The sequence below is a fragment of the Scylla paramamosain genome, chromosome 34 (genome assembly GCF_035594125.1).
Source record: "Scylla paramamosain isolate STU-SP2022 chromosome 34, ASM3559412v1, whole genome shotgun sequence".
Taxonomy (NCBI): Eukaryota; Metazoa; Arthropoda; class Malacostraca; order Decapoda; family Portunidae; genus Scylla; species Scylla paramamosain.
Window position 1 is genome coordinate 12,617,720 of NC_087184.1, and position 17,251 is coordinate 12,634,970.

The window sequence follows — 17,251 nt, forward strand, 5'->3', positions numbered from 1 at the left end:
ATATATATATATATATATATATATATATATTTTTTTTTTGGTTGGTGTCGAAGGTACTTGAGAATCTAAATGAGGGACAGTGAATGGGGTGACTTGGCGGGCTTTCTAATCCTCCCTCCCCATATTTTAATGCTTTGTGAAAAAAATAAAATAAAATAAACTTCGTATGCCGCTGTAAGAAGCCGCTGTAAGAAATTATAGGCTCAAACAGTGACCTTAGTGAAAGAGACCAAATAATTCTGTATTACAAAAACTTCTTAGTAAATTAACATGTGTGGAGTCGTGATTTTCAATGTTGATGTTAGTATATTAAAGTGATTTTCAGTGTTGATGTTAGTATATTAAAAAGAAAGTATAAGTTTTCATGTAGTAGTAACGAACAACAAACTCAAACAATAACTTCAGTTTGAGAGATCGAAAGAATTCAGTAATATACAGACTTACTGAGATATGGCTGGAGTCCTAAACATCACGTAAAAATACTACTACTAATCACAATAATAATAATAATGATAATAATAAATAAATAAATAATAAAATAATATTAAAATAAATGAAATAGTCTTGTATCCACGGACAATAACCTGCAAACAACAACCTCAATGGAAACGACAGGAATAATTCAGTAAGGTACACACACAGCACCCATTACGTGACGACACTGGGAACATGTTGGACTGCACCGGTACGTACTTGTGTCGCCTGGTATGCATCCTGGAGTGGGGTTCAGGGAAAGAGGGAATGTGGGTTTCATAATGGGTGGGAGAGGGGGGGGAGGGGGGTGTCCATGTGCGTCCATTGAATACCACAAATACCTGAACGGGGTGTGTCTGTTGGGGAGGAGGGGGTAAGGGGGTACAGGTGACTTGGGCGCCAGGTAGTACGTGTATAGCCAGGTAGCGACGCCCTGCACAGTCCAGGAAAGGTGCGGGAAGTGTTGTTGTTGCTGCTGTTGTTGTTTGGATGAGAGAAGCATTGTGGTTTTCACCTTTGTTTTTCTCTCCCCTGTTAATTGAAAGCATCGTATTGTTTGTTACCTGTTTGTTAGCTATTGTTTGCTTTTTATTTATATTTATTTATTTATTTGATTTATTTATTTGTTATTTTTTGCGCAAGAACGTTATTATTGTTGTTAAGGTGGTGGTGGTGGTAGTAGTAGTAGTAGTACCATTCTAGACAGGTAAGCTTCGTCTCCAACATTAATTTAAAGCGCGAAAAGAATAAATAGCATGTCATTTAGTCTTGTATTATAATTAAGAAGCACACAGTTGTCATCCTTACGTCGCCCGCCACGAGAACTAAACCCACGGGTGAATGGTGGACCGGCCAACCAACCCTGTGTGTGTGTGTGTGTGTGTGTGTGTGTGTGTGAGTGTGTGTGTGTGTGTGTGTGTGTGTGTGTGTGTGTGTGGCCAGGTAGTGAAGGTAGAATTATTCCCCAGTATCAACATACAACGAGAGAGAGAGAGAGAGAGAGAGAGAGAGAGAGCGAGAGAGAGAGAGAGAGAGAGAGACGAGAGAGAGAGAGAGAGAGAGAGAGCACACCTGTATCTACTCAGTCATGATTTTTTTTTACATAATTACAAAGTTTTATCTCTTTTTATGACCGTTGTGTACCCCAAAGATTCTCTCTCTCTCTCTCTCTCTCTCCTCCTCTCTCTCTCTCTCTCTCTCTCTCTCTCTCTCTCTCTCTCTCTCTCTCTCTCGTTTTGTGTTATTGTTTCATTTATTTTATTATTTGTATTTTTCGTTAATTTCTTTCTGCACTTTCATTTTTACTTAGCTGCGATCCTATCATATTAATTTCTTACATTCTTATTTTTTTTTCTATTTTTATAATTATGGTATTCATTTAATTTTCTTTACTTCCTGATTTTCATTCACCCGTTTATCCATTTATCGATTTAGTTAGCGTCCGCGCATTCATCCCATTCCTTTTTCGTGGGGCGCGTACCAGCGTGTCCGGGCGTGTGTGTATCAGGTTGACCAAAGTAAAAATCAACCCCAGGTTCAGTCTAGTTATTTCCTGGATCTTCCCGTTTTCTTCTTTGTGGTTTTCTTTTCTCTTATTGCCCAAAATTTATGCACTGCTCTTTATTTCATCAGTGTATTTAATGTTCTCTTTCTCACTGTCTGAGTCTTCTGTTTTCTTTTCTCTTTTTTTCTCGCTGTTTTCTTTTTTCTTTTTTTCTCGCTTCTTTTCTCTTTTCTCTTATTACCCAAAATTTATGCACTGTTTTTTGTTTCAGGAATATTTTCAAACGAGTATGTTCCAATAATGTTCCCTTTCGCACTGTCTGTCTCTTATGTTTTCTTTCGTTTTCTTTTCTCGTATTACACCAAAGAATTATACAGTACTCCTTGTTTACACACTTTACTTAATAAGCTGCGAGGCTTTACTCAGGGCATGTGCTCGTGTGCTTGTTTATGTTCGCGTGGTGGTCGTGGCGTGGCGTGGCGGGTCCAGGCGTGGCTTGTGAGTCCAGAGGTTCAAGGGGTTCCAGAATGTTGGCTGGCTTAAAGATGGAGACTTGGAGGGCGCTGGGATGAGGTGGATGGGGTCACTGTGTGTGTGTGTGTGTGTGTAGATGGTTCCAGTGAGATTTAATATGTTACAGGTGGAGGCAGGTGGGTATGCCTTTGCTACGTGTAGTCCTGATGGCTTCTTGCAGCTTCCCTTATTTTCTTTTATGTGTGATGCTTCCAGTGAAATTTAATACGTTGTGAATAGAAGAGGTGGGCATGTTTTATACAGGGAGTCCAACGTGTAGTCCTGATGGCTTCTTGCAGCTTCCCTTATCATCTCAGCCTCTTATTTTTACGTTCATATTTTTATTCATTGCTTCTAGGCATGGAAATGGCAAGTAATTATAGCGAGTAGTGATATATCTGAATAGCATTATTAGTACAATATCACTTCCTCAGTAAATAACGACCTGAGAACGTAGTGAAAGCTGCAGGAGAGCCTTCAGGACTACACGTGGCAGCCCCTGAAGGAGGAACCTCGTAAAATTGCGGGGGATATTATGAAACATGAACATTGGACTCTGCATACTAGCTCTTACCACGCTACCGGAAAAAAAAAATAAAAATAAAATAAACAAATAAAATAAATAAAAAAATAAAATAGTAATACGGGTGTTTGTAAGTAAAATATTTTATCTATTTATTTATTTTATTTTATTTTATTTTATTTTTTATTTTATTTTACAAACCATTTCAGTTGAAAGTACTTATTCCAGGGGGGAAAAATGTACCCTTTTTAAGTTAACAGCTGAAAATATACGCGTTTTACTCTTTTTTTCAATTATACTTTACTGACTTGTATATTTTTTCGTCTTACGTCCACGGGAAAAAGAGAAAAATACATGAAATACCTGTTATTCTAAAATTGCACCATTACTTCCCGTGACCCGCGCCGCGCTGCAGGTAACGGGCTCCTTGAATTGCGCCGCGCCGTCCTGCAATGGGAGTGGCTGCTCGCTGCGGTCTATGGTCTGATTCGCGGCCTGGCTTTCGTGTTCGTCTCGTCTAGACACCGCGGGTTGGTGACTCACGCGGCTGGAATCCCCGCCTTGCACATCGATCTTACCTGGAGCCTTCATCCACCCTCTCCTCCACGCCTACCCCCCTAATCCACCACCTCTTCCCCTCCACCTCCCCTTCTTTCCTCCTCTTTCTCCTTTCATCATTCCTTTCCATTTCCAGCATTCGTAACCCCCTTCCAGCATCCCTTCTTACCTCTTCCATCACCCCTTCTTTTCTTTCTCTTCCCATCACCCCCCGTGTTTTCTTTCCCCTTCCAGCATTCCCTCTTTTCCCTCTTCGTTTTCTTTTCCACCCTTTCCGTCTTTATTTTTTCATATTTTCCACCTTCGTATCCTCGTCTTTTCTATCTTCGTTTTTCTCATCTTTTCTATCTACTTTTTTTTCTTTCATCTCTTCATTTTCTCACCCTTTTCATGTTCGTCCCTCCTTTTCCTTCTTCATTTTTCCGTCTTCGGGTCCTCCTTTCCGTCTTCACTTCTTTCCCTTTCTTCGTTCTTCTTTCTTCGTTTTCCCCTTTTCTTTTCCCTTTTCCCTCTTCGTTTCCTCCTTTTCCCTGTTTTCCTTCTTCCTAGTTTCCCTTTCGTTTTCCCCTTTACCTCCTTTTCCCTTAGTTTTCCCTTTCTAGTTTCCCCACTTCGTTTTTCCTTATTTCCCTATCCTTTCCCTTCCCTCTTTTTCTCCTTTTAGTTTCCCCTTTCCTTCCTTCTTCCTTCCCTTACAGCTTATCCCATTTCACCCCATCTATGCATCTTTCACTCAATGTTCTCCCTTTCCATCCCGTTTCTCCCCTCTCACCCTAACCACTCCAATCTACCACTCCCCCTTGTTAATCATCCCCCTCTTTTACCTACAAACATTGCCCCATATGTCACCCCTCCACGTTTGTTATCCGCCCATCATTTATCACCCCACTAAACTGCCTCCGTCTGTCACCCCGTCACCCCTTCAGTCGAGTCATCGTCCCCTGTGCCACACGTCCCCAGCTGTTCTCTCTCTCTCTCTCTCTCTCTCTCTCTCTCTCTCTCTCTCTCTCTCTCTCTCTCTCTCTCTCTCTCTCTCTCTCTCTCTCTCTCTCTCTCTCTCTCTCTCCCCAACACCCCAACAGTTCCTAGTTCTCGTTTTCTTTTCCTCATCTGCCTACCCCAATAACCTTGTCAGCTGTTCACGAGGTTGATTTTGTTTTCCTCCTCCTCCTCCTCCTCCTCCTCCTCCTCCTCCTCCTCCTCCTCCTCCTCCTTGTGGGGATTTAAATAGCGAAGAGGGAAATAAGGAAGACAATTTTAATCGCGTATGTAAAAATATAAATTAATGCGCATGATGTTATTTCGTAGACTTTATGACACTTCCTGATTTGGTGAGTCTAATCTGATAATGATTTTTAATATTTATAAATTCTTCTTATTTTCTTTGTTTTTTTTTTCACCACCTCCTCCTCCTCCTCCTCCTCCTCCACATCATCATCATCATCATCGTAGGGGACATAAATAGGGATGGGAGAACAACATACAAGAGATTACTGAAAACAAAGGAGGAATTTCAGAAGGTAGAAGAGGTGGAGGAAATGGAAGACAGCGATGGAGAGGAAAAATCAAGGGGGAAAACAAACCTATTACAGAGGGACAGAAATAAGGACAAGAGCGAGGAGTTACAGAAGGATGGGATTTCAGAAGGTAGAAGGGGTGGAGGAAATAGAATATGGAGGATAGCGAGAAAAAAATAAATAATAGACAAATGCGATGGATTACATAGGGGCAGAAATGGGAACAAGAAAACAACGTACAAGGGATTACAGAAAACGGGGGAAAGATTTTGGAAAGTAGAACAGAGGAGGAAAATAAAATATGGCGGTGTGGAGGAAAAAAAAAAAAAAAAAGACAGGATTACAGAGGGACAAGAAAGCAACGTACAAGAAATACAATAAAAAAAAAACAAGGTAGGGATTTCAGAAGCGAGGATGGAGGGAAAATAAAACATGGCGGTGTGGAGGGATAGAGCGAGCAGGGAGAAGGGAAGGAGGATTGCATAGACAGAAATAGCACGAGGGTACGACTGCAGCACCTCCTAGTGACGGTCACCAGGCAACAGCAGACTCATAGAGGAAGGGCGGGGAGGCGAGAACCAGGATGTGCATGGAAGGGTCTGGAAAGCGTCTGGAAAGTGTGTCAGTGATCTGGATTTCCTTTGGTTAGTCTGGAAGCTGTATATTTATAGTTTTTGTTTTTTAAAGTAGTTTGTTTGGATTTTGGAGTGAAAAGACTGGAAGCTGTAGATTGCTAGTTTTCATGTATAGTTTGGACGTACTAATAGGTCTGGGTTTTGTCTTGCAGTGAGATCTGTTTGGTGTGGGAAGAATCTGGATTTGATTGGTTTTGTGTGGGTAAAGGTTTGGTTTTATTGTGAGTCTGAAAGGTATAGAAAATCGTGAGTTTTTCTCGGTTGATGTACATGGGTTTGTCTTGCAGTAGGAATCGGTTGTGTGATGGTCTGATTTTGGTTAGATTGTGTGGGTAAGGGTTTGGTATTATTGTGGTAGCTTCTGGAGTGTATTAGAATGATGTGGGTTTATCCAGAAGGTTCAATGTGTAAGTGGGTTTAACTTGTAATGCGATATTTGGTATAGAAGGTCTGGATTTGATTGGATCCTATGGGTGAATTGTTTTGTTGAGTGTCTGGAAGGTATGGAAAGCAACTGGGTTTATCTCAAGTCCATGGAGTTTACTTTTTACTGCGTGTTTAGTCTGAGGTACCTAAACATTTACCATGGAGGATTTCATGGCTCTGGTCTCACTATGGAAGGCTCTGGAAAATTGCACAGGGCTTACATCTAACTGCTGGTATTGTTGAGTTTTGATGAAGATTAGGAGAGCTTAATGGCTAGAAATGATTATAGGTGACGCAAAGTCCTGATGATGATAAAATATAACTTGGGCATGTTTGTAATTAGGTAACGCTCAGTTATTGATAAAGATGAAAAAAAAAAATATAACAGTACTAAAGGTTTATATCCAAGCTGAGGTATGGGTTTACTGGAACATGTATATTATTGTATGTGTGGAGGTATGTTTGGGTTTACCTAGTTTACAAGGAATATCAAACAAGAGACATTTGGGTAATTAACAGGCTGATTATTGAGATTTGAGTAACAATGCATGAATGATGTCTATGCACTTGTATGGATGGGACTGGCCCCTTCACCATTCTCTCTCTCTCTCTCTCTCTCTCTCTCTCTCTCTCTCTCTCTCTCTCTCTCTCTCTCTCTCTCTCTCTCTCTCTCTCCTCTCTCTCTCTCTCTCTCTCTCTCTCTCTCTCTCTCTCTCTCTCTCTCTCTCTAGGCCAGCGTTCCCTTTCACACATAAAAATTAAGCAAATGAAAATAAATAAAATATAGTTACAAGCTATGGATCGATATATGGATGTTTGTGTGTGTGTGTGTGTGTGTGTGTGTGTGTGTGTGTGTGTGTGTGTGTAAAAGTTGTATACCGTCAAGTTAAAGAAATTCCAGCGTGCATCAGCCAATCGCTAACTTCCCAGTGGACATATTGATCGTCATGAAACGCAACATCCCGCCTCGTTGTCACCTGATCCTCGCCTCGCTCCTGCTGTCTCCGGCCCCGAATTATAAAACGCTCTGCTCTCTCAACCCGACTGTTTTCAAAGCCCATAGAGATGACTAGCCGGGTTTTTAAGAGTATTTATCCTGTTCATAATGTAGAAATCTTGTTAATCACTTGAAGCATAAAAACATCCTTTAAGGCCTGTTTGATTGACTTCATGTACAGCCTTTTTAAAATGTAGTGGAGATGTGGCATGGAAGTGTTTCAGAATATGGTTCAAAGTCCATGCACCACAGATACATGTTTTCTCTCCAAGTCCTTGCAGTAGTCTATCTAGATTCGTGAAAATATGACGTGACTATCTTCCCGAGCTTTATTAATGGATGTGAAGTATATGTATTTTTTTTTTACTGTAGCTTATAAATTATCGTAGTTTTAGATGTGCATATACTCGACATGACTTCCAAGACAAAAGGATTAAATTTTACGCCTCACCCAACTGTCCCTTTAAAATGAACCTGCCTCTCATGACACACCCTAGCCTCAGACGGTCAATGGATGGGAGAGGAGCGGCGCCCCCAGTTGCTCCCTGTGACCCCCAGCATGGCAAGGAAGGCGGTGGCGAGGCTGACTCACTCGCATGTTGCCAGTAGTCCCCAGCCATGCATGTCTAGACCCCTCTACCGCTTCCCACACTGCATCTTGAGACGAGAACTGGGTGGCTTTATGATATTTTAGTCGTTATGAAGGTGGGGGATTAGTTAGGAGGTAATGGGAATGCGGGAATGGTGAAATACAGGGTTTTGCATTGTGTGGAAGCGTTTGGCGGGTGATGCCGGCAGCCGCTCATGCAACTAGTGGTCGGCGGCTCTTTCTCGCACCCTACCCCCTCCTCCTCTGTCCACTGGCTGCTATCACGTATCGCCCTGGGGGTCATAAGCTTCTCTTTAAGTTCTAGATGCTGCGAGGGAGATGGAGATAAAAGAAGGGTGTTTGAATGCTTGCTGCGTGTGTGACAGGCAGTGGTGGCTGTTAAGAGGGGGTAGTGGCCTTGCTGATGCACGTATTGTTGCGTGCTGCCTGCTGTGTTCTGGCGGATAATGTAATGATTGCTTGATTGTGTGCTGGGGGAGGTGTTGCTTGTGTGCTAGGGGAGGTGTGTGTGTGTTGTCATGAATGTGTTGCCTTATCGATATTTTGCTCAGTTTTTCCTTGAGTTGTCCTTGGCCTTTGTTACTTCTTGTAGTCTATTCTAAATGTCTGTATTTCGATGGGGGAAGCTGTAGTTTTATATATCATTCAAATGTTTCATAATGTGTGTAAGATGGATGATGTATTTCCTTATAGTAATATTAGTAAAAAAAAAAAATTATTTAACCTTGACCTTTCATTTCTACTTGACCAGCCATTTTCCTACATTGCCACTTGATTTAACATCAGAATCTTGCATATTCCTACATTGTAATTGTATTTAACCCAACACTCTACTGTTGATCCTAGTGTAGTATAATTTCCTACACGCATATCAAGACCTGTTTATTTGCTTGCTTTCTTGCGTTTATATGTTTTGTTACATATTTTGTACTCAAATCAAAACTGGTCGATAAAACTATATCCATCCATCTCTTTAATCCTGGTTATCCCGCATTTAACACTCAACACTCCTTATTATTGATCCTGTTATCATTATTAATATTAATATTATTATTGTTGTTTTTGTTATTTTATTTATTTGTTTATTTTATAGTACAAATTCCTACCTGCATCCCACTAACCACGTACCTGCATCCCACTAACCACGGTTGTTCCCGCAGTTCATGGCTGGGCTGGGCGTGCCTGAGAGCTGGACCATCCATGACGTGTACGGCCTGGACGATGACATGCTGGCGATGGTGCCCCAGCCAGTGTGCGCCGTCATCCTGCTCTACCCCTTCTCCGACAAGGCATGTGCCAATACGTGATGCTTCCTGTTGTGAGCGGTGGTAAAAAGAAATGTTTGTTACAAAGAGAAATATTTGTTATCATGAAGAAAAGAAATGTTTGAGGAAAAATGTTAAATGTTTGAGAAAATGTTTGTTATGAAGAGAAATTAATTTTGTTTTGAAGAGAAGGGAATGTTTGTTGTGAAATGAAAGACATGTTTGTTGTGAAGAGAAAGGAATGCTTGTTATGAAGAGAAATGTTTGTTATGAAGTAATGTTTATGAAGAGAAAGGGATGTTTGTTATAAAGAGAAAGGAATGTTGTTATGAAGAGAAAAAATGTTTACCTTCATTATCCTCTCTCTCTCTCTCTCTCTCTCTCTCTCTCTCTCTCTCTCTCTCTCTCTCTCTCTCTCTCTCTCTCTCTCTCTCTCTCTCTCTCTCTCTCTCTCTCTCTCTCTCTCTCTCTCTCTCTCTCTCTCTCTCTCGACTGGAGATGAATATAACCTAAAAAATCTTATGTTCATTATCATTTTTTATAATTTTGTTTTAACATCTTCATTTTCCTTCCTTGGAGTTGGACAGCTTATGAGTTTGTGTTTCTCCCTCTTTTTAATGTTCTAAGCAGTCTATTCTCTGGTATTTTTTATTCTTATTCTATTCTCTGGTATTCTTATTCTTCTCATGTCTTCCTCCACACACTGTCTCCAGGTCTTCTTCAGTCTTTCCTTTGGCCTTTTCTGATATGTTCATTCTTCCCATGTTTTCCTCCATACTCTCCAGGTCTCTTTTCCATGTTTTCCTCCACACAGTCTCCTGGTCTTCAGTCTTTCTACTGGTCTCTTACTTCTCTCTGTAATAATGATGCATTTTCCATAGTCATGGGATGTGTATTTATTTATACAAGAAAAGCTTGGTGATATCACTGCATTATTAAAAAGATAGGTGATAGAGAGTGGTCTCCATAATGTAGTGGGGTGCTGTGGATTTATAAGAGAAGTTTGGCTCTTTCATTACTTAATTACTTATACCATAATAGGGGATAAAACATTCAAGTAAATGCAGCCAGACAGTCAAATTCTTATTTTGTTCACAGATGATTTGCTACAGACTTGTCATTATTGAAAGGTTCAGCACAAGTAGAAGAGGCAGCAAGCAGAAGTATTCTTATTCTCAAACAATGCAGCATTTTATCCTGACAGCTTTTACTGATAACATCTGTATCAGAAGTTATTAGGATTTTCAAGAGTGTTATCATGACTCTAGTGATATGTTAACAAAAACCCTGCATCATCAGTGAGAACAACACCAAAGGAAAAGTGATTTATCATCTACATGGCCTTTGGTGTAAACCCTTCATCATCAGTGAGAATAACACCTGTGGAAAGCTGATTAATCGTCGTCTCCATGGTCTTTGATGTTTCATAATAAAATGCAAGCCTTGGAATAGTAAGAGAACTTTTTCCCACACATTAAAGGCAACCTATGAAAAATTGTGGCTGACACAGGAACACAAGAACATAAGAAAATAAGGGAAGCTGCAAGAAGCCATCAGGCCTACTTATCTATTTCCACCTATCATCCTCATCCATCATTTTTATTTATTTATTTATTTATTTTATTTTTATTTTTAATAGTAACAAGGATCTTCCTACAAAGCAATAATGTCATGCTAAGTGCTGTATTGTAATGAATCTCTCATCTTTCAGCAAGATTTAAAAAAAAAAGCAGTAATGTCATCTAAGTGCTGTATTGTGATGAATCTTTTGTCTTTCAGCAAGAGGATTTCAAAAAGAAGCAGGAGGAGGAGCAGGAGGCCGCAGGTGGCGATGTCCCCGAGAATGTGTACTTCATGAAGCAGTTCGTGGGCAACGCTTGTGGCACGGTGGCTTTGATCCACGCTGTGGCCAACAACCGGGACAGGTGGGTGGACACTACTGCTGCCTCAGTCCTTTTCCCACTTTTGGATGGATACATACTACATATTACTACACTTTTTTATGGTTATTTACTTAATACACATTTCCCATAATTATCTGCTATATTTGGACACACTGCTCATTACTATACTTACTTTTTGCATACTTTATGCTTGATTACTTATTACACATTTCTTATAATTGCCTACAAGATTTGGACACTTACTCATGACTCATGTACTGGTGTTGCTTTAATAGTTTTGTAGCCTAGAAAATACAAAATTAGCATATATATTCCCTTTTTTATGTGTTGATGCATACAAGTTTGTACAGTGCTCTAAATGATAAAGGACTCCTATACCAATGAAAGGCCAGTTTCTCTTGTTTGTTCGGTTGAGGAAAGAACCAGATGTTGAGAGTCATAAAGCTCTGGGATAAGACAAGTAGATGGCACAATAAGGAAAACGAGTTAGAGAGAGAGAGGGAGAGAGAGAGAGTAAGTATAATGGTTAAATCAAATGAAGGAGCAAAAAATGACATCTAGATATATAAATTTTCATGGCTTGCAGGATCCAGCTGTCTGACGGTGCCTTGAAGGAGTTCCTAGACAAGACAGAATCCATGAACCCTGAGGACAGAGGCCATGCCCTGGAGGGTGACGATGGCATCTCCAAAGCTCATGAGGAGTCTGCACAGGAGGGCCAGACTGAGGTGATGTGCTGCCCTCCATTCATGTCCCATTTTGGAATCATATTCTGAAACACTGTGCTGCAACTACACTACTCTCAAAAAAGCTCTAGTTGAATTTACATGGGTTCTTAAGCATGTTTTTATGGTTTGAGTGACAGATTAACAATAATTCTATGCTAGTGACAGGAGAAACTCTGGCTTATCATCTCTGTAACCTTTGAAAATAGTTATGGGGAAAGCATATTTTCACAATACGTGCCCAGTTTGTAAGAACCTGGAATTTTATGGTTTTAGTGATAGATTAATAAGATTTCTTTACTATATAAACAGAAGAAACACTTTTTAGAACCTGGTTAATCATCTCTGTGGCCTTTATCTTCAGTCTTGATGAAAACAGAGTACTTCTGAATATGGGCCTGATTTCCAAGAACACGGTGGAGTTTTCACCTTTGAAAATTATTATTATTATTATTATTATTATTATTATTATTATTATTATTATTATTATTATTATTATTATTATTATTTATTTATATTTATTTATTTATTTATTTATTTTATTTTTTTTGGGGGGATGAGAAATTATGACATTGAAAGGAAGTTAACAGAAATAAATGAGATCTTCCAGCTCGTGATCCTCTTATTTTACTAGAGATTGTGATATTTATTGTAGTGTCAGGACAGTCAAGGCTAACTAAAATCCACTTGTGCCTTTGTGATTACTTTGGTCTGACAGTAAGGTGCTGGACTCACATTTTCTTGAGTATCCCTGGCAAGTCGCTCATGGCCACTTAATCCTGCCTTTAGTTAAGTTTCTCGGTTTTTCCATGACTCTCCAAAACAAGGTATAACACCATAGTGACTTAACACATACATAGGTACATATACTAAACCTGTCTACTTCAAAAAGGGGAATAGTTAAGACAACGTACACAACTTTCACATTCACACATATTCACACCACTCTCCTGTTGCTCAGCAGTGGGGAAGAGAAAGTACTGCCCTCATTTTACAGGGATCATTCACACAAATTGGAGTCAGGAGGTGATAACGATACTCTGTGAACAAGTGACAAATGAATAATGAAAGTCTTCCTCCTGCAGGCCCCTGACCGCGAAGCCCAAGTCAACGAACACTTTGTTGCCTTTGTACACAAGGATGGGAAGCTTTACGAATTTGGTGAGTATGGGACTTTCCTCCATGCTGCTTGGTTTACTCAATGGAGGGGAGGACAAGAAAAGGCCACTTCAAATCAGATTATATAGTAGTTCTGGATCTAGACTTTATATTTATTTATTTTATATAATTTTTTCTTTGGACTGTTTCCTTTCATATTTTCTCTAGAGATTTTCTTCTAGTTGTTTATCTTTAGTATAATCTCTCTTCCTCTTACTTGAATGTTGCTTTAATCTGTCAGAGATCATGTAATGATTTATTTCAAGGAATTCTCTCTCTCTCTCTCTCTCTCTCTCTCTCTCTCTCTCTCTCTCTCTCTCTCTCTCTCTCTCTCTCTCTCTCTCTCTCTCTCTCTCTCTCTCTCTCTCTCTCTCTCTCTCTCTCTCTCTCTCTCTCTCTCTCTCTCTCTCTCTCTCTCTCTGAGCACCAGCTTAGGGATACAAAAAAAAAAGAAAAAAATACAGGCTCACTAAGGTAACAGTCAAAAGCAGTAAAAATTACAGGATAAGTATCTTGAATCCTCTTCAAAGAGTTCAAGTCATAGGAAAGTGGAAATACAGAAGCAGACAGGGAGTTCTTGAGTTTACCAGAGAAAGGGATGAATGATTGAGAATACTAGCTAACTCTTGCATTAGAGATGGACAGAAGAGGTGAAAGAAGAAAGTTGTGTGCAGGAAGGACACAGGAGGAGAGGAGGCATTCCAGTTAGCAAGATCAGAAGAGCAGTTGGCATGAAAATAGTGGTAAAAAATAGCAAGAGATGCAGCATTGCAGTGATAAGGAAGAGCCTGAAGACAGTCAATTAGAGGAGAGGAGTTGATAAGACGAAAAGCTTGTGATTCCACCCTGTCTAAAAGAATAGTATGAGTGGAACCCCACCCAGCAAAGTTAAAGGCTAGTTCACCAGGACGCTCAGTGAAAGGAGAGGAAAGCCAAAGCTGGTAGTGAACGTTGAATTCTCCAGGAATGGAGATCTCCACAAAAGGGAAGAGTTAGAATGTGCTCCACTTTGAAGGTTAATTAGTCAAAGAATTTCTTATAGTCAGAGGAGTTAGTGAGAGGTATACAGCACAAATAAATTTAGTTTGAGAGTGACTCTGTAGTCATAGCCAGATGGTGGAAAACTTGGAAGATTCAAGAGTGTGGGCATGAGAGCACATTGTCATTGCACACATAAACACAACATCCAGCTTTGAATTAAAAATGAGGATAGAGAAAATAGAAGGGAACAGAAAAGGGGTACTGTCAGTTGCCTCAGACACCTGTGTTTCACTGAGGAAAAGATGAAGTTTAATATAGGAGAGGTGGTGTTCTATAGATTGAAAATTAGATCAGATCTAAGACCACGAATGTTGCAGAAGTTAATGAAAAAGTTGAGTGGAGGTGTCAAGACGCTTAGGGTCGATACCAGAAGAGCAGTCCAACCTGGGGACATACATTTGTGGTCCCTTCCCTTGTACTTTGTCATGTGGTGGATGCTGTTGGAGGGTTGCCTTGCCTTAGCAGCATGTTAGACTGATGAGAGCATAGCTAGACATTGTTCCCGGGAACAGTCTCAGCATCTTGGGTGTTCACAAAAAGTTTCATGTTCAGATGGATACCAGAGAGCAATGATCACTACCAGATTGTTTCAGAGGATCCCAAATACTTGAATATACAAGATGATATGGTTTACAGTGTCCCATGAACCTCAGAGATTTACAGACTTCTGCATGTAACATTCATCATCCAACTCCATAAAAGAGAACAGGAACAATAGATGAAATGATGATGATGCACCTACCCATACAACATGGTCTTTTTTCTCACCACATCGGACTCTTATAACACATCTCTCTCTCTGATCACATTGGGACAAGTGTTTTTCTCTCACCACATTGGGACTCATAACAGTTTCTCTTACCACATTGGGATTCATAACAGTTTCCCTCTCACCACTTGGGTCTCATAACATAACAGTTTCTCTTACCACATTGGGACTCATAACAGTTTCCTTCTCACCACTTGGGACTCATAACATAACAGTTTCTCTTACCACATTGGGGCTCATAACAGTTTCCCTCTCACCACTTGGGACTCATAACAGTTTCTCTCTCACCACTTGGGACTCATTAGTTTCTCCCTCACCTTGTTGGAACTCATAACAGTTTCTCTCACCACATTGGGAGTGTGGAGTGTTGTGTCGTGTGTATGGCTGGAATGTGCCACTAATCACAATCATTGTGTTGCAGATGGACGCAGGAAGTTCCCCATTACCCACGGAGATGCCTCTGCAGACTCTGTTCTTGCTGTGAGTGTGTGTGTGTGTGTCTGTGTGTGTGTGTGTGTGTGTGTGTGTGTGTTGTCAGGTCTTTTCTGTGTGAGATTGCCAGCCTGGTGTATAGGTAGATTGTTTCCCTCAGTAATTAACAAATGACATCATTTCCCTCAAGAATTAACAAGTGACAAATTATTTCCCTCGAGAATTAACGAGTACCATTGATGATTCCACTCAAGAATTAAGAAGCAACATAGGTTATTTCCCATAAGAATTAACAAGCAACATAAATAATTGCCCTCAAGAATTAACAAATAACAATTTTCCTCAAGATTAACAAATCAACTATGAAGAATTAACAAACTAGATTATTTCCCTCAACAATTAATATGTAATCCAGATTATTTCCCTCAAGAATAAACAAATAATGATGCAATGCTCCCCCCCACAGGATGCTGCCAAGGTCTGCCGCCAGTACATGGACCGGGACCCTGATGAGTCTCGCTTTGCTGTGGTGGCTCTGGCCTGCACTGAATAAGACACCCCTCTACCTGTAGCTGTATTTATGTGAAAGGGAGTCTCATCTAAACTTTATTTTCCTGCCTTATGTGCTATTCAGTTGGCTGTTTTTTCTGTTATTTTTCTTGATTTCTTTGGGGCATTAATGAGAAACCACCAGAAGCCAGCTATTGTTTGCTAGTCAGACAGCTAACTGTGGACCAAAATGTTGCTCAAAATTATAAGACAGGTTGTGTTCATACTTAATGGAGCAGGAAGTGGCATGGCTCTGTAGTGGTGGGACAGTCAAGGCCGACCAACATCTACCCATGTCTTGGTGACCCTGCCACTGTAGAGCCAGTTGTCGTGCTGGAGGAACAGGTGAAACGGATTGCAGCTGCTGTTGTGGTAACGAGTTCATTAGTCCTCAAGTGGTTATGTAATTCATTCTAAAAACAGCCATTCCCCAAATGAAAACTTGTATAACATGAGTACAGATATTGATAAGGAAGTTTTTTCTTCTGGTATATTAAAAAACATTATTAGTTCCAACAAAGTACTGTTGAGCATTCCTGTTTTTTTTTTTTTTTTATAAAAAGTATTTTGTTTGTTTCCTTTATGGAAATATATTCCTTTATGGAAATATAAAGCAAGTATTTTGTTTCCCTTATGAAGTTTGTTTTCTTATAATTTTGAGAAATTCCTTCAGATTGATATGTTAAGATAATACATCATGAGCACTTGATGTGATGTGATATTGTATACCCATTGTATCTTAACTAACTTATGGCTGAACATATTAGCTTTGTTCCTAGTCAGTCTTCAGCTAAATCTTTCACTGAGTGGAGCTTCATATACATAGAATTATGGCTTAAGTAAAATTTACTAATTTGTTGTCACAAGGAATATTAATTTCATAATGAAGTCAAAATTGTCTGTGGTCACCTGTCCATCTGCTAACAAGATGTAAAGCAAAATTTACTGTACTGTGTCATTGGCTGTATAATTTTCAATAAAGTAAATTTCTTACGAAGTGAATGTGTTTATCCTCTGAGGGGAGAGAGTGAGGCCGGTTCACACTTGTCACATCTGTCTGGAGAGGGAGTGTGTTGTCAGCGACATCACTCTTGATGAGAAAATTGATCAGAGCTGCTAAAAATGCCATTACTTAAGATGAGGAAGCACTGAAGTACTGTTGCTGCATAAATCTTGGCAACAACACTACCATATCAAAGAAGGATATTTGACAGCTGGGATTAACTTTCTCATTGCCAAAGTGTCATCACTAATGACACTCCCTCTCCAGACGTGTGTGAAAAGGGAAGTGTGAGCCAGTCCTAGAGCTGGCTTCACATGAGCAGTTTTTTCTTGCATGGTTTAGAAATCATTGAAATCCAATTCCCACACACTGGCTGTGTGGCTTAATTCCTGTGCGACAGTGATTTACCAACCACGTGCACTACTAACCTGTTTGGTGCCAGGCAGTTTAGAATACTATAGAAGTCTATGGAGCCCTTCAGAAGGAAGGTTTTCCCCGACAGGCAGTTGTGGTTAAACTGTGGTATAGGTTGAGTGCTGTATTTTTACAAACTGAAATGAATAGTTTTACTATTATTATTAAATTATTATTATTATTATTATTATTATTATTATTATTATTATTATTATTATATACACCGTAACAGCG

The 17,251-nt window shown here is 39.9% G+C and overlaps 1 protein-coding gene across 1 annotated transcript; it reads left to right on the plus strand.

The window, feature by feature from the left end:
* The first annotated feature begins 10,359 nt into the window (after positions 1–10,359).
* Positions 10,360–16,597, plus strand: LOC135089980 (ubiquitin carboxyl-terminal hydrolase isozyme L3-like). Its single transcript, XM_063986169.1, has 6 exons — positions 10,360–10,389; positions 10,802–10,947; positions 11,513–11,654; positions 12,737–12,812; positions 15,041–15,099; positions 15,518–16,597. Exons 1-6 carry the CDS (start codon positions 10,360–10,362, stop codon positions 15,602–15,604), a joined length of 540 nt encoding a protein of 179 aa, XP_063842239.1. The 3' UTR covers positions 15,605–16,597.
* Positions 16,598–17,251: the final 654 nt, after the last annotated feature.